This window comes from Gopherus evgoodei, chromosome 1, assembly GCF_007399415.2.
Source record: "Gopherus evgoodei ecotype Sinaloan lineage chromosome 1, rGopEvg1_v1.p, whole genome shotgun sequence".
Lineage (NCBI taxonomy): Eukaryota > Metazoa > Chordata > Testudines > Testudinidae > Gopherus > Gopherus evgoodei.
Window position 1 is genome coordinate 155,441,341 of NC_044322.1, and position 22,874 is coordinate 155,464,214.

Consider the following 22,874-nt stretch of genomic DNA (forward strand, 5'->3'; position numbering starts at 1 on the left):
ACCAGGGCCCTGTTTGGCTAGGCAATAGGAATTGACCAAAACTCACTCCAGAAGATTAGTTTAATGAACATGGAAAACATGGAATTTTGATTATGTACATAAACTGTTTTTAAAATGAAAATGTCTACTTTTCCAAATATGGTGTGCACATGTAAAGGATCTATTGATAACTGAGGAAAAGTTTAGAAGAGTATTTTAAATTAGTTGACTAGCTTAAAAAAAAACATAATATAACAGACATTTCATTTAAGCACAAACATCTCTAGAGATTTAGTTTTTGCTGAACATGGTCACTAAGCTGTCAAAATGATGAAGTAATTAAATCTTCTACCAGTTTCAGTTTAATTTATATAATTTAGTAAATCTCAAATTTTCTTTAAAAGAAAATTCACAAGCAGAAATTATATGAATATTCAGCACTCGAAAGTCATATAATGACTTTCAAATTAAATTACAGTTACATACCTATTTAACATGTGAATAAAGAATTGTTAAATATTTTTATGCTGACAAAATCAAGAGATTTTCCTTAAAGTATCAACATTGCTAGCATCAATTATGTTTCTCCTGCATACAAACTCCCATTTTACCATAAATTACAGAGACATTTCAAAGTAGGCAGGATGTTTATTGTGGAAATGAGAAAAGACTTACCTTCACATCCCTGTGAATTATGTTATTATCATGACAGTAACGTAGAGCTTCCAGTATCTGTCTCATGTAATGACTGTAAAAACAAAATATGTCTAAGACTATATAACAAACTTGTGAAAAAAATACTATATAAATACGGTGCACTCAGTTTTAAGCCTCTCACCTACAAAATCATCATTGCAAAACTTACCTTTAAAGGCCACAATTATAAATTTGCCCAGTGTTAGAGTGGGAATTATGTATTCATAAGAATGAATAATAAAAATAAATTGTGAACACTGATGTTTCTAATAATTTCAAAATTTGAAGGGTATTTTGACCATTAATAAGTTTTTTTTAAAAAAAAACCCCACCTACACAGTTAAAAATGTAACTTATAACAACATAAGTTTATGGTAACAAAAAAGAGTACAATATTACTACTATTAAAGTTCACTTCATTTTTTCTACTAGTCAATTATTTCTACTAATTTAATAAAGAAACAGAATCACTGTTATAGGAATGAACACACTGCATATCAATACATGTAAATCACAAATACACAAAGAAAAGATCAAAATATTTTGTAAAAGATAAACATTTAAGGTACAGAGGAAAACTGAAAATCAACTAGTTAAGTAAAGGATCATTTAGCCAGTTAAATTACATTGTGAACAATTACATTTTGTGAAGACAATACATACATACATGAATTTGCCAAATCCCTGAATACATTTAATAGGCATTATATTTGCTTATTTTACATTTAGTACGCACTAAATTATAACCTCAAGCAGGATTTGTTTCAGGCTGTGGGACTGTATTTTTGACTTGTAATCCTGATTCAATGTCATTTTTTAAAATCCCTATGGAATAGTAATTAGTATTAATAATAGAGGCACAGGAATTCTGCAAAAACTTTTATTAAATTCTACAGAATGTCCCTTCCTCAATTCTACAGATCTCTTTGGAAAACGTGCACTGATCTGGCATCAGAAGACCTGGATTCATTCTGAGCTCTCTCATTGGAATGACTGAGAGCAAATAATAAGGTATCAAATTTTCAAATACAGTAAGTTAATTTTTGAATCTCCACTTTGATATCCACAAGGTGCTAAGCACTCACAAATTCAACTGATGTCATTAGTTGCTGTAGACTGTCAGCATATCTCAGTTTGGAAACCCAAAAATGAAGGAACCTTTCTTTAATTTTGGCCTGAAACTCTCAACAACTTGCTTTCTCCATTTGCGAAATAAATATTTTGATATTTATTCACTTTTATAATGTGCTTTCAGATCTATCAATGAACAATACTACATAATACTATATAAGCAATGAGAATTATACTGAATTGTATAGTGAATTATTAGTATTTTTAGGTAGTTTTAACTAAATGATCATTTTGCTTCAGACAGTTGTTTCTAACTCATCCCCACCCTTTCCATCCCAAAAGCATTTATACCTGACTCTAGATTTTATGGTCCTAGATTTTCACTCTACCTCTCCCTTCACTCAATTGCTTTGCAACATTATTCTGCAGAATGCCCCTTAAAATTAATGCAACCATAATGGACACAGCATGCTAGTGTGATTTTCTATTAAAATCGTCAATAGTAAAAGTCAAATTGATAAACTACTTGGCAGCATTTCTGAGGTAAAAATTCAAGTTCACACAATACATTAACTAAACTCTATCACTAGAGATAACATAGAGCATACAAGGGAAGTTGTGCATAATGAAACAATGGAAGTATATTGTGCTTCTTTTCCCAACTTAGAACATCTCAGATGAAGTCAAAACAGAGGGCTTCACACCACTACCTAACCCAAGGGTGGGCAAACTTTTTGTCCTGAGGGCCACATCGGGGTATGGAAATTGTAAGATGGGGCATGAATGCCCAGAAAATTGGGGCTGGAGTGCAGGTGGTGGTGAGGGCTCAGGTTGGGGCTGCAGGCTCTGGGAAGGGGCTCCAGGCTGGGGTGCAGGGTGCGAGTGAGGATGAGGAGCTTGGGAGTAGAAGGGTGTTCCAGGCTGGGACCAAGGGGTTCGGAGGAAGGGAGGGGGATCAGGGCTGGGGCACGGGGTGTGTGTGTGTGTAGGGCTCTGGTTGGAGGTGCAAGAGGGTGCTCCAGGCTCGGACTGAGGAGTTCAGGCGGAGATCAAGGCTGAGGCAGGGGGTTAGCTCAAGGATGCAGGCTCAGGGCGGCGCTTAACTCAAGCGGCTCCGGGAAGCAGTGGCACCTCCCGTCTCTGGCTTCTACGCAGAGGCATAGCCAGGTGAATCATAGAATATCAGGGTTGGAAGGGACCTCAAGAGGTCATCTAGTCCAACCCCCTGCTCAAAGCAAGACCAATCCCCAGATAGATTTTGGCCCTAGATTCCTAGGTGGCCCCCTCAAGGATTGAACTCACAACCCTGGGTTTAGCAGGCCAATGCTCAAATCACTGAGCTATCCGTCAGCTCCCATGGGAGCTGGCCCCAGCAGGTCCCCACCCTGAGCACTGACTCCACACTCCCATTGGCCAGGAACCATGGCCAATGGGAGCTGGGGGAAGGGCAGTGCCTGTGGGCGAGATCAGCGCCCGGAGACTCCTCCCCTCCTCCCCTGCAGGAGCCAGATCTGCTGGCCACTTCTGTGGTGCAGCGCGGAGCCAGGATAGGGAGGTAGTCTGCCTTAGTCCCACTGCACCACTGACTGGGAGCCACCCAAGGTAAGCTCACGTCCCAACCCCCTGCCCCAGCCTTAAGCCTCTCCCAAACCCAGAGCCCCCTCCTGCACCCCAAATCCCTCATCCCCGGTCCCACCCTAGAGCCCGCACCCCCAGTCCAGAGCCCATCCCCCTTCCTATACCCCAACCCCCTGCCTCAACCCACAGCCCCCTCCCATATTTCAAATCCCTTGCACCATCCCAGCCTGGAGCACCCTACTGTACCCCAAACCCATCATCCTGAGCCCCACCCCAAAACCTGCAGTCCCAGCTGGAGCCCTCAACCCCCTGCAAACCCCAACTCCTTGCCCCAGCCTGGAGCATTCTGAATCCCTCATTTCTGACCCCAACCTGGAGCCTGCACCCCCAGTTAGAGCCCTAACCCCCTCCAACACCCCAACCCCCTGCCCCAGCCCAGTGAAACGAGTGAGGGTGGAAGAGAGCGAGCCACCGAGGGAGGGGGAATGTAATGAGTGGGGAGCGGGGCTAGGGTGTTCACTTCTATGTGGTTAGAAAGTTGGCAACCTTATCTGCAATTTATCTTAAACTTGTATTTCTAAATTAGAAACTGAGTTAAGTGACTGCATGAAAAGCGCTAAACAAGTGTAGAAACTTTTGGATCTTCCACTGTATTTGAGAGAACAATATGGTAATAGGATCTTATTGTAGACAAAGTGACAAATTATCAGCTTCCATGCATTTCACATGAGCAGAGATGCCACGTATACGGAGGTAATAAATTCTAAAATCTACACCCACTTAGCAATGATCTGTTTTTATTTAAAAGTTTCTCACACTTCTTTGCTAATTGCACATGGTATATGTCTCAAGCGGGACAGATTTATCACATACTTATTTCACCGGAGTCTATACTCAGAGACAAAGTTAGGCAAGCATGCAAGTAAGGACAAATATTTTGACCGTTAGTCTCTGAAACTGAGTCAATTTAAAGTTTAGAGTTGGATAGTTAAAACTATAAAATAAGCTAAGTAAGCTATTATTTGACTGCATGACCATCTCAACACAGAATATGCACTACTGTTAGAATCAATTTTACATAAAATTTGATAACAAGTATTATGATAGAGATGAGGTTATATTAAAATGACTTAGTTGACAGCATTCCTACAAAATAGAGGAAGGGACAGTCACAGCCTCAAGAAGTCTATGTTAAGAAGTAAACTATACTTCTTATTTATAGTGATCCAATGGATGACCACAGGATTCATTACAAGTTCTGATCTTGGTTCCAGACATTCTGTGATTATCCCATGTTTAGCACTCTGATCACTCACAGAACCCAATATATCATGCACATTTAAAGGGCATATTAATGAAATGAGACTACGTTATAAAATAATATATTTTAGGGAAACAAGAAGTCTCTCCAATACTTGTCAATCAACATGGTGGGGATTTAGGCCATGGCTACACTGGCGCCTTACAGTGCTGCAACTTTCGCGCTCAGGGTGTGAAAAAAAACACCCCCCTGAGCGCTGCAAGATACAGCGCTGTAAAGCCTCAGTGTAAACAGTGCCGCAGCGCTGGAAGCGCGGCTCCCAGTGCTGCAAGCTACACCCGTAGAGGATGTGGAGTACGTGCAGTGCTGGGAGAGCTCTCTCCCAGCGCTGGCGCTGCGACCACACTCAAAACTTCAAAGCGCTGCTGCAGCAGCGCTTTGAAGTGCAAGTGTAGCCATACCCTCAGAGCCACCTTTTGGAAGACCTTATGTTCACATCAGTTCTCCAAAGGACACTCTTCTAAAGCAGCAACAGCAAATAATTAACTGAGAAGTGTCAGATTACACAAGTACATAAAAGGTTGTTACAAGGCGAAGGGAGAAAAATTGTTCTTCTCAACCTCTTATAGGACAAGAAGCAATGGGCTTAAATTGCAGCAAGGGAGGTTTTGGTTGGACATTAGGAAAAACTTACTAACTGTCAGGATGGTTAAGCACTGGAATAAATTGCCTAGGGAGGTTGAGGAATCTCCATCACTGGAGTTTTTTAAGAGCAGGTTAGACAAACAGCTGTCAGGGATGGTCTAGATAATACTTAGTCCTGCCATGAGTGCAGGGGACTGGACTAGATGACCTCTCGAGGTCCCTTCCAGTCCTATGATTCTATGATTAGACAGAACTATATATAAATTCCAATCAACAGAGATCAGGGAGAATTTCACACATACTTCAGTACACATAATAGAATTTCTTTGGTGTCTACAATTTGGTGTCTACAGACTCTGCTGTTAGGTATCCTGCTCAATCTACGGAGGCTTTGGCTATTCATGGAACTATGAAGTATGTTCTTTTTATTTGTGTGTGTAATACTGTGTGTACATTTAAGAATCCAACAGATTGAACAAAGATTTTATGAAGCTACAAGGTCTAGAAAAATGAGCCCAGAACTAGAAGCCCAGAATTCATGAGTTCCGCTCCCAACTCCAACTGACTTACCCTATCACTCAAAAGGATTTACAAAAATCTATGCCCATGGTTTCAGTTACCACCTTTTGCTGATAACTCAGCTGTTCATCTCCCCTCCTGAACTTGGCCCTTCTGGTCCAATATCACTTCCTTTCTCACTTATATTTTTTTGGACATCACACCATTTTCTCAAGTTAAAAGGTCAAACTGAGCATCTTGTCCTCCTTTGAAACATCTCTTGTTTCTATTTTCACTTTCTCTTTTTTACAACTTCATCACCTTCCTGGTCAAACTCTGGTCACTTTCAACTCTACTCACCTCCTTTGTTTCTCATATCTAGACTTGTGCCAAACACAAGTGCAGAAGTTTCTCCTCCTATATCTCCCAATTTGCTACTTTATCAGTCTCACTGCTAAAACTCTTGCATGTTATCATTTCTCACTTAGAAAACTATAACCTTCTTCTTTCCAGCCTCCTTGTCTCTTATTTTACAGCTCAAATACATTCAATTTTAGAAGTTATTTTTCTTTCCCAACACTCTGATCATGTCAGCCTCCTCGGAGCCCCTCTGCTGGCTGCTTCTCTCATTCTACATCAAGTTTAAACTTCACTGCAGAGCATTCTATGATTCTAATCAGTTTCTTTCTGTAGCCCCTTCCAGGACATAAACCTTTATAGCCTTTACCTCAAAGCGAAATATCAATTTCTGCATGATTCAAAGGCCTTACTGAAAGAGCTGACTGCAAAAAGAAACTGACTAGAATTATTGCTTTGCCTTTGCAGTTAACTTTCAGTATAAAGAACCTGATATAAATAAAAACTGACTAATACTAGTCAGTGTAAATCTGCCTGAAGTTCTTTTCACAGAAAGTTGCAAACGGAAGCAACCTATATTGCTTGTCATTTTGCCTACTTAGTGCCTCAGGCTAACTTGCCTATGTTACCTATGATTAAAACAAGCCCTTTCCCAACAAGTTTGATTCATTAGGTGGCACTCTTGCCCCACACTGAACTAATGCCAAGCAGAGTGTTAAGTGCTGCTGATTTTGGAACAAAAAGTAAAATCAATGTCCTTATCCACTATGGTCCTTAAAGATTCTAAGGGCTTCTAAGGGCTACAATTAAAACACTGCAGGGGCACAGTTGTGCCACTGTAACACGGGAGGGGTTCTCCCATCTGTGCAGCTAATCCACTTCCTCGAGAGGAGGTGGATTCTTCTGCTGACCTACAGCTGTGTACATGGGGACCTGGGCTGGCTTAATTACACAACTCGGGGGTGTAGATTTTTCATTCCCTGAGCAACGTAGTTATGCCAACCTAATTTTCCAGTGTAGACCAGGCCTAAGCAAGGAATTTAGGCCCAATAGCCTGGCTAAATTATAGTCTGAATAACTGCTTTCTTGTCTTTCAAATGCTATTGTTTCAACTGAATACAATATATTTTAAAATTTATTTCTTGTTTTAAACTGTTGCATCCCAGCAGCTCCATAGTTAAGACTGTATTATGTTTTACACAAAGCACAGTTTAAATCCCTTAAAGTACTGTTAAACCTCACACAGATCATTGTCAAAACTTGCATAAATGTAAATGAGGATAAACATCAGTATTCTAGATCATTTTCACAGTATATTCAGTTGTAGTTTGCTTAGAATTCTCAACATGAATAATTTATTTTGGAATTATTTTTTTTCCTACTAGTCTAATGTTCTTGGGTCTGTATGGCTTAGTTTCAACAATTACATATTTCTAATTTTCTGCATTAGTTAATCCTGTAAAACATACCAGCATTGTAGGATTTTGGGGAAAAAAGTGTGAAGTCTAAACAAAGATATGACAGTATCTGACATACTTTTTTCAGATATCAAGGAAGCAGATGGAGAATGTTTCTCTGCTATGGGCCTCCTGGCACAGAAGAAAGGAGCAGGAGTCAATGATCATTGAAGCCGACTAAGCTCAGCATGGGCTACAGGGAGCAGAGCGTGCCAGAATGACCACATTAGTAAATAAGTAGGCAGGGGACAGGAGCACTTTTCTTTACCTGACAGACCTACTATGGCTTGTTAGAGGGGACTCTTCATGCTGAGAATCACAGCAGATCTACCAAGTGGACAAGGCACTAAAGTGTTCAGTGCTACAGCAGGGAAAGACACTCAATGCTCTTTAGCCATCCCCAGGTGATCCTCTCTACTCTTTGCTGCTGCACATAGCCCTTGTCTGTGACTTGCTCCCTCACAGCTCCATACCGCCTCATTCTTACCTCCACTTCCTCCTCAGCCCTACTCTATCGCTTCTCCATGCATGGAACTGTTATGGTTTTCAAGAGGGGAACCCCGGTGCTGCAAGTTAATGCAGTTTAATTCAGTGGAGAAGCCAAAAAAGCATTAGGCTGAGGCAAGGAGTGAAGAAGCAGTCAGAGGTGTGTCTCATCTCCCGAATAGTGGCAGGAAACCAGGCTTTAAAGTGAAACCTCTGGCAGCTCAGGTTGTTCAGGACTGTTTTTTAAAATACTTGGCCAAAATGGGCCATCTGGCAGATGAGAATTCTACAGGTACCCAAGAGGAGTCCGTGGAAGTAGGTAAATTTTAAAAAGAATGTTCAATTGAATATTAGCAATATGGGATTTCTTTGTCCATTAACAGCTTTGAATTCACTTTCATTTTAGCCTACCATGCAACTACAAAAGTTAAAAAATTAAATGGGTTAGAAACACAGGTACAGGGATAAGCTTGACACTACTAAAAGCTGCTGAGCATACCAGCAGTAAAATGAAATGTTTAGTCCCACCAGGCCCATTAGCCATCAAATCCCACCCAGTGTGGCACTCATAAAAAGGCAAAGACAAAGACATAAATATTGACTTTGAAATAGCACGTCATCCAACAATCACATCAACCATTGAGAAGCACAGCTCATGTATGAAGGACCACTTTTATACGTAGTATCCTTTAAAACGCTCTGCTACAGATCTCCCTATAACAGTGGATCTCAAACTTTTGCACCGGTGACCTCTTTCACACAGCAAGCGTCTGATTGCACCCCTCCCGTATAAATTAAAAAACCCAATTTTTATATTTAACACTATTATAAATGTTGGAGGCAAAGTAGGGTTTGAGGGTAGAGGCTGACAACTTGTGACTCTCACATCATAACCCTGCGACCACCTAGGAGGTCATGAGCCCCAGTTTGAGAACCTCTGAGCTATAAGAATCTGTGCAAACAGACTTATTCATAGCATTTCTATTTTAAACCACAAATTAGTGTAACTGAAATTACTTATTCTACCTCCTCCTCTTTACCCCGAGGGATTAGTTAGAAATCAGAGTACATACCTGGCTACAGCTTCACTGTACACAAAACCAGCATCTGCTCTCTTTACAATTTCAAAACACAGATCTGCTCCATCCATACTGTGGGTAGAAAGATATGAAAAATGTTCTTGTAAGAAAACAGATAATAGGCTGCCAAGTCATACTACAGTAAAATATTTCAGAAATATGTTCCATTTGCTCATATCAAAAGTGCTTTAGATGCATGTACAATTCACAATTAAACAAAACTCATTTAGCAACCATATCCAAACTGTCACGTCAACTAAAAATTCTCCAACCCAAAACATCTCAGGTGCTCACTCTCACTCCTACCCCAACCGCATTAAAAGTCTCTGAAAGTAGCGAGCCTTTACCGCAGGGGTGCCCAAAGTTTTTGCACAGGAGGACCACACAAACCTAAGCACAAACTTGTGTGGGCCAAACAGATTCTACATATTTTAAAAAGATTTAAAGTCATCTGTGTTGATTTATACTTTAAGTTCAGCTTGTTTTGGATGTACTGTATTCAGATAGGCTGTTTCTATGTACAGTATTGTCTATTTATACATTTGTGTAAATTAAAATGATGTAAACATGATGACAAAACGCTAATGAATCAGCTGTTGGTATACAGTGTTGAAGCAGGCTGTGGGCCTTCTGAAATGCTCTCGTGGGCAGTAGATTGCCACCCCCCTCCATGTGCTTTACAACATACCCTAACGTCAACAGATTCAAGTTCAGTCAGACCTAGGGGGGAAACGAATTCTAGAACCAACATCTTGCCAACAAAAGCATCCAGCTGGTCCCTGAGGGCCAAAGGACTTGCCTGCTCAGGCAATCCAACTGATCTCATCTGCCACGGTTAGATGCAGTCTCTCCAACACAGAGGCTCCAGACCATAGGAGGACTTTATAGGTTAGAAATAAATAACCTGAATAACACTGAGAAATGAACTAGAAAGCCAGCACTGTTTTGGAGCACTGATGATGTAATATTCAACATGTGGGAAGCTCCTTTAAAAGGGCAGGTGTCCACATTTTGTAGTAGCTTAAGCTAAGTGATCTTCAAAGTGTACCCCAATGTAGGGTGCTTTACACTAATTCAGTTGGAAACAGGAATGGATGACTATGGCAAGATCCATGTGCAGGACAAATGGCTGCAATCCCCTTCTTCAGAGCAAATGGAAAAAGGCCTCTTGGCCCCTGATGCTATCTGGAGTTGGATAGATAGGTGGAGGGCCCAAGACTTATAGACTTTAAGATAAGAAGAGACCATCATGATAATCTAAATCCGACCTCCTACACATTGCAGGCCACAGAACCTCACCCATTTACTCCTGAAATAAACGCCTAATCTCTGGCTGAATTACTGAAGTACTCAATACATGGTTTAAAGACTTCAAGTTATAGAAAATCCACCATTTACACTAGCTTAAACTTGCAAGTGACTTGTGGCCCATGCTGCAGAGGGCAGGGTCTCTGCCAACCTGACCCAAGGGAAAATTCCTTTGCGACCCAAATATGGCAATGAATTAGACCCTGAGCATGTGGCAAAAACCACCATCCAGACACTGGGCAAGAATTATCTGTAGTAACTCAGAGCCCTCCCCATCTAGTGTCCTATCACCAGCCACTGGAGATATTTACTGTTAGCTGTTGCAAAATGCCTACATGCTATTGTAGGCAGTCTCATCACACCATCCCCTCCAAAAACTTATCAAAGCTCAGTCTTGAAGGCAGTTAGGTTTTGTGCCCCCACTGCTAACCTTGGAAGGCTGCTACAGAATTTCACTCCTCTGATGCTTAGAAACCTTCACCTAATTTCAAGCCCAAACTTGTTGATGGTCAGTTTATAGCCATTTTTTCTTGTGTCCTTATTGGCGCTTAACTTAAATCACTTCACCTTCCCTGGTATTTATCCCTCTGATGTATTTATAGAGCAATCATATATCCCTCAGTGTTTTTTTGGTTGGCTAAACAAATCAAGCTCTGAGTATCCTCTCTTAAGGAAGAGTTCATTCCTGGGATCATCTAGTAGCTCTTCTCTGAATCTGTTCCAGTTTGAATTAATCTTTCTTAAACATGGCAGACCAGAATTGCACACGGTATTCCAGCTGAGGTCTCAACAGTACCTTGTACAATGGTACTAACACTTCCCTGTCTCTACTGGAAATACCTCTATTCTAGGACTGCATTAGCCTTTTTCACATGTTAAATAAGATTTGTCCCAAGACCGATCCCAGAGGAACTCCACTAGTAACCTCCCTCCAGCCTGACAGTTCACCTTTCAGTATAACCAGTTGTAATCTCCCCTTTAACCAGTTCCTTATCCACCTTTCAATTCTCATATTAATCGTCATCTTCTCCAGTTTAACCGATAATTTCCCATGTGGAACTATCTCAAATGCCTTACTGAAATCCAGGTAAATTAGATGTACTTCATTTCCTTTGTCTAAAAAAATCAGTTATCTTCTCAAAGAAGGGGATCAGGATGGTCTGGCACGATCTACCTTTTGTAAAACCATGTTGGATTTTATCCCATTCACTACTAATGTCTATGTCCTTAACTGCTTTCTTTTTCAAAATTTGTTCCAAGACCTTGCATACAATTGAAGTCAAACTAACAGGCCTGTTGTTTCTGGATCACTTTTTTTCTTTCTTAAAAACAGAAACTATATTAGCAATTCTCAAGCCATAGGATATGACCCCAGAGTTTACAGATTCACTAAACACCCTTGCTATTGGGCTGGAACAATTTTCATAGTGGAGGTGCTGACTCCATTCAATCAAACTGTGAACCATTTATATAATGGAAACTATTTCAAGCTAGGGGGTGCGGCAGCACCCGCAGCATTCCTGGTTCTAACACCTTTGCTTGCAATTTCATGTGCTAGTTTCTTTAATATTCTTGGATGGAGATTATCCACGGCCCCCTAGATTAGAAACTTTATTAACAAATTGCAGGCCCACATCCCAACTCTTAGTTGAAGGGGCAGATACCATCTCTGCCAGTACTCCATCTTCTCCCCAAATCATCAACTTTATCTTATTCAGATTTAGGTCCAGCCATTTGGCTTTCATTCAATCCTCAATCTAGGCCAGACAGGGGAAGCTAAGCAACCAAAGCATGAGTCAAATTAAATGAAGACATACAACAGTGTTCTCAAAATACTACGGGCAGTGCAACCCATACCAAATCTGCATCTCCCTTACTGCTCTTGTATATACGCTGAACAAGAAGTGTGAAAAAGGCAGACTCTTATGGTACCATACACAACAGGACCTTCAAAGCAAACATCCAGTTACATATTATTATCCTATAAGTCCTTTCACAGAGGAAAAAAATGAAGCTACACAAGTGTAACAGTATTTACACCAGGGACTGCAGTTGTATGCAAGGCAATCTCATTCAGATACTGTATTTCAAGGAGGGAATTGTATTCAAACTGAATTTTAAATAGAAACTTTCAGCCATATATTCCAAAAAGGCAGCAGTGTCTCCAGCTAGTATTCCATAGGGATGATGTAGAAGTCAAGTAGATAGTTTAGCACCCCTCCAGGCTCCCTCACTCACAAACAATGGCAGTGCACATTGCATTGTTGACTCTGTTCACTGGTTCCTTGTTTTCTTTCCTACCTAACTGCTCATTGAGAGACAAGGCGGGTTAGGTAACATTTTTTATTGAACCAATTTCTGTTGGAGAGAGAAACAAGTTTTTGAGTCACACAGAGCTCTTCTTCAGGTATTCAGATATTCTCTAATATCCTGTGACTGACAGGGCCACAACTAATTGCCTATACTCTTTAGGTCCTGGTATACACTATAAACTTTTGTTGGTATAACTACGGTGCTCGGGGGGTGGGGAAAATCCTCACCCCTGAGTGACAGTTATAGCGATCTATCCCCTGGTGTAGAAAGAGTTATGCTGATCGGAGGGCTTCTCCTGTGAGGTGGAATACCTATGCTGAAAGGAGATGCTCTCCTGTTGGTCTAGGTAGTGTCTTCATTAAGTGCTACAGCAGCACTGTAACTGTACACAAGCCGTAAGGTAATCTAATTTTCAATGAGAAGTAGTAAGGCACCTGTGGATTCATGGGAAATAATACTTTTATAAACATCAGACTATAAATAAGCTTCCATTTGTCTGCAGTACAATGTTCTCCAGAACTAAGGAGACTGACTGAGATTTATAGCAAAGTGTACATCCATTGCTTAACAGCATGTCTACAAAGTTTACACATCCAAGCTTTAGCAGACCAAGAGAGAGAAGCAAGTATCAGCATAGAAGACCCCATATGGAAAGTGACCTGTAAGCAGTTTTCTAGAGCGTTGCTGTGATCTGAAAATCTGCCTCTCCCCTGATGAGTGCCTCTGCAGTTGTGATCAGATGATGACTCTTTCTCAGGCCTTTGGAAAGGGAGGCTGAAGTGTTAGGGTGGTTGAAAGTGGAGGAGGTATGATTATTCAAGCACTTCCAACTGATCACAACTGCATTACGGGAGAGGCAGACTTTCAGGCATCCAGATTTCAAATTTATAGTTTCAAGCAACACCTTGCAAGCCAGCCAGAAACTAAAAGGCACCCAGTTCAGATCACAGTACCGTGCTTTCAACACAAAGCTCCATTCAAGTGCACAGATGTAACCTACACCAACTTCAGCTGAACCCATATGTAGAGTGTGCTGTAAGTGGACAAAAGTATAGATAAGTGTAAAAAGTCTGCAACCAAAGAAAACTTGCACTCATCTTAACAGGAAAAAATCCTGTTGGCCACAGCTACTATTTGAGCATCCAGCAGCAATGTCAGATTTAACTAGCCCTACAAATTGCAAAACTATATTAGGGTATTTCTAGTTGTTTCCCCTATATTTGCAATATTACGTCAGTCTTAATATGTCCTTATGCAAATCCCAATCTTTTACACAGAGTGTCATACATGGCACTCTGTACTGCAATGCCATGGCCATATATAATGGAGATGAGGTGAAGCTGGGTGTCAGCTCTCCTGAGACACTTCTACCAGTGTCTCCTTCTAACCCTCCTACAGGTCTATGTTGAGCTAGACAAGTGACAAGGTAGAACTCTGAAGGATCTTTGGCATGACATTGTTCAGAATAACTCCGTTCAGACCTCTCATGAAGTAGTATAGAAGCCACACAAGAATGACTATCCAGTCCTGCTGGGAATTGCAAATGAATCAAAATCCAGTGGTATCAAAGATAGATGTCAAAGAGCAATGGCATCAGAGCTAAAAGAATCACTAAGGACACTTTTCCCTCATGTATGACTAAGATGAGATAATAGACTAGTGCCCATAGTGTAGATAATTGAATACCACCACCAGTTTCCTTCCTACGGCCATCCCTAAAACCTTATTTACTGAGGTCAGGGAAATCTGAAAATTCCCTACACTACCAGAGTTGTCCAGTTACAAAGTTTCCCCAAGAAGAGGGATCAGAGACAGAGTGACAGCAAAATTGACAGCATCAAGTAATAGCTTCTTTACAATAATATGTACATCTATAATACATTGTGTCCTCAAAAGCTCTTTTCCTATACACTCTACCTTTAAGATTGTCCGACTCCAAAAATAAACGTGTTCACTTTAATACCTTTCCTACAGATAAATGGCAGTTTTCAAAAGTGAGAAAATCTCCCTTATTTTTGAAAATTAAAGTCAATTTGAAATTGTCTTGATATTGTTAAAATGAGCTGCAGCATGTGAGCGCAATGCTTTCTACATTTTATTCAATTAGTTCAACTACATCAATCTCACTATCACGACCATACTGTGTCTGTATTTTTTCCTCACTGAGACTTTAACTGATAAGCTTTCCATGAAAAAAGCTTGCTGTAAGAGTTGAATTTATAGTTTAAAATTTATGATGAAAGTCTTTATTACTGTGGAGTTTGCGAGATGGAATCTTGGTCTCTTCTATGGCAAACTGCAGAAAATTCAATGTGCTTAAACAATCATTATAGCAACATCTCAACTTGTAATTCAACTAAAACAATTTTTTGCAGAAACTAGAGAGATTCACTACATGAAAGTTGTATTTTATGAGTATTAAGGACTTGAGATATTGGAAAAATAGAGGTACAAGAAGGCTTAACCCCCAGTTTTTTTCAGGTTGGGATAGGCCATGTCAACACCATGACGGCCAAGCATGCAATACTGTCTAAAAATTCAGAAAATAACCATCGTATTCTACATTCCATTAAAAGTATATTTTTTGTTTTGGTTAAGACAGAATCTAGCATAAGCTGGAGTCCTCGAAACACACTGATGATGTGGAGAGAACGATGTCATTGCAGTTGAAAGGCAACACTTCCTTGTATATCCCCAGCACTCAAATGTTTGGGCATGAGATGGTGCTCATATAGGGGACAGGAAATACTCTGTAGCAGGGTTTTGAGTAACACTATGTTTTATGTAACATTCCAATGTGGGCTGTGTCTTCTTTATACAGTAACTCCTCACTTAATGTTGTAGTTATGTCCCTGAAAAATGCAACTTTAAGCAAAACTATGTTAAGCGAATCCAATTTCCCATAAGAATTAATGTAAATGGGGGGGTTAGGTTCCAGGGGAAAACATTTTTTTTTTGCCAGACAAAAGACTTTACATACATACACGCACATACACAGTATAAGTTTTAAACAAACAATTTAATACTGTACACAGCAATGATGACAGTGAAGGTTGGTTGAGATGGTGAGGCCACAGGGTGAAAGAGAGTGCAATATTTCCCAGGGAATGTCTTACTGCTAAATGATGAACTAGCAATTGGCTGAGCCCTCAAGGGTTAACTCGTTAATACAGCCTCACACTCTACAAGGCAGCACAAATGGAGGAAGGGGAGACAGCACGGCAGACAGAGACAGACACACACACACCCCCTTTAATGTCCCTGCCCCTTTTGCCTCCCCTGTTGGCAGCCCGGCTGGTAGTGTCCGTACCTGCAGGGCCACCGACTGTGACGTTATTGATATAAACGGGACCATACAGAACATGGTTTCCAACCAAGATCCTGCAGTGGCACCAAATCTTATGTAAAGGGGGTCAAATAAGGTATCTAAGACCAGGTTATGGGTTGCTGGTTATGATTATGTATGTCTGTATCATTTTGTAGGTGAAGTTATGAGTATTGGCTGTATACTGTCTGTATTTCAAATTTGTGCTGTAGTTCTGGGAAAAATCCCAGACGAGTTGGTGTTAGCTCTGCCTAGCCTGCTTGATGGCCCATTAAGGACCATCAGCTACACAACTGACCCACTGAGAGGAGGCAGATACGCCTTGTAACTCAGCAGGGTGTGCAGGAACTTGCCCATGTGACTGCAGACTCCATTTTGCTGTAATTTTCCACAGTAAGAACAAAGAAGTGTTCTTACACCTGGAAGAGCCTATGTAAGGCTGATGCCTCATCTCCATCTTGCCTTCAATCCTGCTTCTGACCTCTGGAGGAACTCTGCTACAAACTGAAGCTCTGCACAAAGAACCGATGACCCATCCCAGCGGGGGATGTACTCCAGAGAGAGACTTGATTTGAACCTGCAGTTTACTCCATCACTGCTACAAGCCTGAACTAAGAACTTTGATATTACTGAATGTAATTGATTCCATTTAACCCATTCTAGCTCTCATCTCTACCTTTTTCCCTTTATGAATAAACCTTTAGATTTTAAGTATCAGAGGGGTAGCCGTGTTAGTCTGGATCTGTAAAAGCAGCAAAGAATCCTGTGGCACCTTATAGACTAACAGACGTTTTGGAGCATGAGCTTTCGTGGGTGAATACCCACTTCTTCAGATGCATGTGGTAGAAATATCCAGGGGCAGGTATATATTGGAGGGGTTTTAGCTGGGACGCATCATCAACGCATCATCAAGGATCTACAACCCATCCTGGACAATGATCCCACACTTTCACAGGCCTTGGGTGGCAGGCCAGTCCTTGCCCACAGACAACCTGCCAACCTGAAACATATTCTAACCAGTAACTGCACACCGCACCATAATAACTCTAGCTCAGGAACCAATCCATGCAACAAACCTCGATGCCAACTCTGCCCACATATCTACACCAGCGACACCATCACAGGGCCTAACCAGATCAGCCACACCATCACTGGTTCATTCACCTGCACATCCACCAATGTAATATACGCCATCATATGCCAGCAATGCCCCTCTGCTATGTACATCGGCCAAACTGGACAGTCTCTACGGAAAAGGATAAATGGACACAAATCAGACATTAGGAATGGCAATATACAAAAACCTGTAGGAGAGCACTTCAACCTCCCTGGCCACACTATAGCAGATCTTAAGGTGGCCATCCTGCAGCAAAAAAACTTCAGGACCAGACTTCAAAGAGAAACTGCTGAGCTTCAGTTCATCTGCAAATTTGACACCATCAGCTCAGGACTGAACAAGACTGTGAATGGCTTGCCAACTACAGAACCAGTTTCTCCTCTCTTGGTTTTCACACCTCAACTGCTAGAACAGGGCCTCATCCTCCCTGATTGAACTGACCTCGTTATCTCTAGCTTGCTTGCTAGCATATATATACCTGCCCCTGGATATCTCCACCACATGCATCTGAAGAAGTGGGTATTCACCCACGAAAGCTCATGCTCCAAAACGTCTGTTAGTCTATAAGGTGCCACAGGATTCTTTGCTTCTTTAGATTTTAGATTCTAAAGGACTGGCAACAGCGTGATTTGTGGGTAAGATCTGGTGTGTATATTGACCTGGGTCTGGGGATTGATTCTTTGGGATTGAGAGAACCTTTTTCTTTTATTGGGATGTTGGTTTTCATAACCGTTCTTCCCCAGGACGAGTGGGACTGGTGGTGATACTGGGAGACTGGAGTGTCTAAGGAAATTGCTTGTGTGACTTGTGGTTGGCCAGTGGGGTGAAACCGAAGTCATTTTTGTCTGGCTGGCTTGGTTTGCCTTAGAGGTGGAAAAACCCCAGCCTAGGGCTGTAACTGCCCTGTTTGAGCAATTGATCCTGAATTGGCACTCTCAGTTGGGTCCCGCCAGAACCACATTGTCACACCAACGCAGGGAGGGATGAAGGGGTAGCAATGTTAAAACGCTGCTGTAGATCCTCAAAGAGTTGCCGCAGCAAAGGACCCATCGCTGCCCTTTCCCACTGTTGGCGGCCCTGCTGGTAGAGTCTGTACAGGTAGAGCCATCGACAGGGGAGGCAAAGGGGGCAGGGACATCAAAGTGTTGCCGCGGCAGCGCTTTAAGTGTGGTCCTTTGCCACAGCACTGCTTTAACATTCCTGCGCCCCTGCCAACCGGGATGGGGGCTGGCGCAGCAACATTAAAGCGCTGCCGCGGCAAAGGACCCTGCAGCGCTTTAACTCCTGCCTCTTTCCCCCGCCCGGCAGTGGCTGGGGGGCGGGGGGGGCAAAGGGAGCAGCTGCCCTGGGGCCAGTGACTTAAAAGGCCCCAGGGCTCCGGACCCTTTAAATCAACACGGGAGCCACAAGCATCACAGGACAGGCGGCCTGGAAGGGCTGGCTGGGGAATGCTCACCCCCAGCTCCACCTCTTCCGCCCAAGGCCCCGCCCCTTCTGGGGGCCGGCACCGCCGCGCCCTGTACAGGTAAGTAACCTCAGTTACTTTCACCCCTGACTGACTGTCATGCGTTTTATTTGTTCCAATTGTTATTTGACATTTGAACACAGCACAGTTGGTATGAATTTGTAATTTTAAAGTCTACTCTTGTATTTTGTTAAAAGTTTATGTTTTTAAGCATTTTTGTATTTTTTTTTAAAAAAGTACTTAAATCACATTACTGCAAACATCTCAGCTGACAGAAAAAAAAAGATTAGAATGCAGATTTACCATCTCTCAATTTTCATCAAAATATTGCAAAAACTCCCACTTTTCCTTAAGCCCCAGCTTCTACAGTCCTGCAAACACAGGAGAATCTTACCTTTCATTCTTTAAAAAGTGTGTTTCTAGAACCTGGGATTGCAGAGAAAATAAAGAAAGGAAACCTGGTGTACCTTAAGGGCACAAAAAGAGGAAGCAAATAAAAAGAACCCCAAATTTGTTTCTTACTTTCTCATGATTTTGGGGGTGTATCTCAATTTTTTAACCCCTGAGGTTGACAATATCATGAGTGTTTTCCCCCCACTTTAGATTATGAATTATACGGGTGTGCTGGCAATCTGAATAAAAATCACCGTCTACAGCTGCATGCCCTCTCCCTGTCCTGTCCTTCCCCTCCCCACCCGCAAAGTCCTGTGTCTCATCCCCACCCAATCAAACAAAAATTTTGGTGAGCCCGTTTACTGACTATTCTACTGTGAATTTGTAGCAAGCAACATGAGTTATTAAATCTTTACTGCACGGGTGGTCAAAGGTTCAGACTAGACTAGAAACATCAATGGCAGCGTGTTCACCAGGTCAATCAATGATGGCAGCAAATTCCCTCAACCTACCCAGGTAGGCAAAGTGGCTGCACAGAAACTTTTTTTTCTCTCTTTACTTGTGTATTATAATCCTTCCAGACTGCACATCTACGCAAGCAAAGAATTTATCTTGTTCTTAAATATCGTTCTGTATTTGGGTCCCCCAAAGATTTAGTGGGTGCCAAGCCCCGCCTTGGGTAACAACTGACCTGCATCACAGCAATAGTTTGATCTCTATCTCTGTCCAACCAAACCTAGGGCTTGTCTACACTTGAAACCCTAGAGGCACAGCTGCAGTGGTGCTTCAGTGCAGACTCTCTCATAAGCAACGGGAGAGAGTCTCCCGTTGGTGTAATTAATCCACCTCCCAACTGTTGGTAGTTAGGTCAATGCCAGAATTCCCCCATCAGCCAAGCACTGTTGATACTGGGGGGTGAGGTCAGCCTAACTACTTCACTCAGTACTGTGGATTTTTCACACTCCTGAGCAAGGTAGATGGGTTGACTGAACTTTTGAGTATAGACCTGGCCCTAGAAACTTGTTGAAAAATGACTATTTGGGGGGCAGCTTATATCTCCAGAAGCCCTGGCTCAAATGATCCTGAATTTGAGTCATTGTAATGCCACTCTGCACTCCCACAAGGCATTACAAATGTCAAGAAAACCCATGCAAGCATGCAGATTTTGGAGCACTCAGAATCCTTGTCCTCTGAACAGGAAGTAGAGAGGGATGATGAGGGAAAGGCTCCTTTGCATATCCATCTGCAGCATAGGAGGCTCAGAAAGATGCACAGTATCCAATTATCTCTATATGATGTTGTCAGCTGGAGGAGAACACCCCATGGTGAATACAACCTGAAAACAACATCTCAGAGACATGTGAACCACTCCATTCATCTCAGTGGGTGTTCCCATCACCCTCCTAAGTAAGTGCCCTTACAGCCTGTGACATGCATGAAATATACCCAATCTCAGCTCCCCATCCAAAGGGGCAGGACTTCCCCAGAGCCTGGCTTTAACCGGGGGCAAAGAGAGGGCCTCAGACCCTCCCAAAAGGGCAAGAACCCCAGAACTCTGTTCACATGAGTGGGATATGGAAGGTCCAGTCCAACCCCTGTAGATGAGCACTGGCCTCCCAGATCCTGGCACACACAGGGGAGGCACCAAGAGGGCCTCAGACCCTCAGAGGGGCAAGCCCCCCCATCCCAGTTCATATGAGTAAAAAAGGAAAGGAAGCTGAGACTCTTCTAGAGTGGCAAGAGCTGCCCAGTTCTCAGTACACACACAGAAAGGGAGCATGCAGGGCTGATAGGTGCTCCTGAATCTACTTTCCCTCACTCCCCCTTCCACTCAGCCCCACGTCCCTTTTCCCAGTGTCCCACCTCTTTTCTCCCCTTAACTCCATGCCTCCTTAAGCTGAGCCACCAACGCCTCTACTCTACCTCAATACTCATCCCCATTTATCCCCCTCTCCACAACCCCCCTCCTCTAATTGGAACCTCAAACCTCTTTTCCTCTAGTCCCCCACTCCTCTGCCTCCTCATACCAATTACCCACCAAGGAAGCATTCACATCTAATTTTTTTTCACTGAAATACTTTACATTTCTCCCACCTCCCTCAAAACAAATTGTCACTCATGACTCACAAATTATAGCAACTTCCAGCCACCCAGTCCAAAACTCCTTTTATCTTAAGTGGGGGGATGCGATTAACCTCTACTAATTGACAGCCGAGTTCAAAGCTGTCAATCTCAATGAGGTCTGTGATTCATCCAGTAATTAGTATCTCTCAGTTCAACAGGAAAAGGCAGTTATAGGAAACTGTTTTTTGAGAGGGCGGGGCCTGTAAGTTGGGAACCCCTAGGTCAAAAGTCCCCACCTGGACTGGGATATCTCACCCAGCAGCCTGGGCTCCCTCTTTCACTGTGCTGCTGTGGCAACCTGCAGACATGCTCCCAGTCTTACATTTCTACCAACATACACACAGGTAGGGACACACCTATCTGCAGTTACATGCATATGGAGAGGAATATGCAACAGCCTTCACCTCTTGAGCTACAATGTCATATGTATTTCACTCAGTCACTCAGAGCAGATTACCTAGTAAATAAACAAAATGCAAATTTAGTCTAAGATACTAGAAAGATAGAATATAAATTAGCAAATTCTCACCCTGACGGATGATACAAGCAGGCTGCAGATTCTTAAGGGACAAGCTGCACTTGCTTTACAGCTTGGAATCCCCAGGTCTTTCTCTCACAAGCTAGAAATCCCTTTACCCTGGGTTCAGCACTTCCCCCAGTTCAGTCTTTGTTCCTCAGGTGTTTCCAGGAGTCTTCTTGTGTGGGGAGTGAAGAACGACAGATGATGTCACTCCCTGCCTTATATAGCATTAGCATATGGTGGGAACCCTTTGTTTCACAACGTGGTTCCCAGATCAGTTTGTGGAAAAATACTGACATCCGAAGATGGAGTCCAAAGACAATGGACTGTGGTATAGCTTAACCTTCCTGTGGGCATTTTGGCCAGGCTGTAAACAATGGCTGCTATTCCACAGTCCATTGTCTTTGCTGATGGGCCATCAGGCCTGTCTGGCTTCTTCACTGTTGTACCTGAAAGGGTGGCTGTGGGTGTTTTCCAGAGTAAGCCTAGTTAAAATACAGATCCCTAGTCAATATTTATAACTTCAGATACAAAAATGATACAGGCATATAAATAGGATAACCATTTGGCAAATGATAACTTTTCAAATGACCTCACATGACCCTCTTGTACAAAATATATCATAATTATGCCATAATTATATCACAATAATACCACTGTGAAGAATATGAGGTGCAGTGTCATACCAAACAGTAAACTCCCTTGTTTCCTCTACCACCAGCACACACCTTATCATTAGCACAACTACCATACACTGCATACCACATACCACAATCCTAACTTGCTATGGATGCCAGCCTTCCATTACCCACTTTTAGCAAACTATCCCCCACCACCGCTCCCCAGCACAACACATTACATCCTAAACATCCACGAAAAATAGTGTTAGGAGTGGGTACTTTAGTAAAGAGTATATGGAAAAGGGAAGCTAGAGAAAAGGGAAGAGTTACAGTTACAGCACATGCAGTGTACAGTAGTTGTGGTGACAGGAAGGAATGTCTGTGGATGAACAACAGAGTATCTACTTTTTGGTGATTTCTCTTTTCATTTCCTTCCATTCTGGATTTGAGTCAGCTATATGATGTGTGTAGCAAACCTAACTACTTCACAGTGAAGATTTTTGTATATTAATATTAAATAGCAATAAGATTATGTAATTAAAAAGCCAATTAAGAGTGTTTGTACCATAATTCTGAGCTACT

The 22,874-nt window shown here is 42.2% G+C and overlaps 1 protein-coding gene across 11 annotated transcripts in view; it reads right to left on the bottom strand.

Moving 5' to 3' along the window:
• CASK (calcium/calmodulin dependent serine protein kinase) overlaps nucleotides 1-22,874 on the bottom strand; it is a 415,898-nt gene that overhangs the window by 184,471 nt on the left and 208,553 nt on the right. For all 11 annotated transcript variants that reach the window (XM_030576389.1, XM_030576372.1, XM_030576320.1 and 8 more), the window contains exons 4-5: nucleotides 9,102-9,179; nucleotides 655-727 (exon numbers count right to left, since the gene is read on the bottom strand). In XM_030576389.1, the coding sequence (XP_030432249.1) occupies nucleotides 655-727; nucleotides 9,102-9,179 (151 nt within the window). The remainder of the gene's footprint in view (nucleotides 1-654; nucleotides 728-9,101; nucleotides 9,180-22,874) is intronic.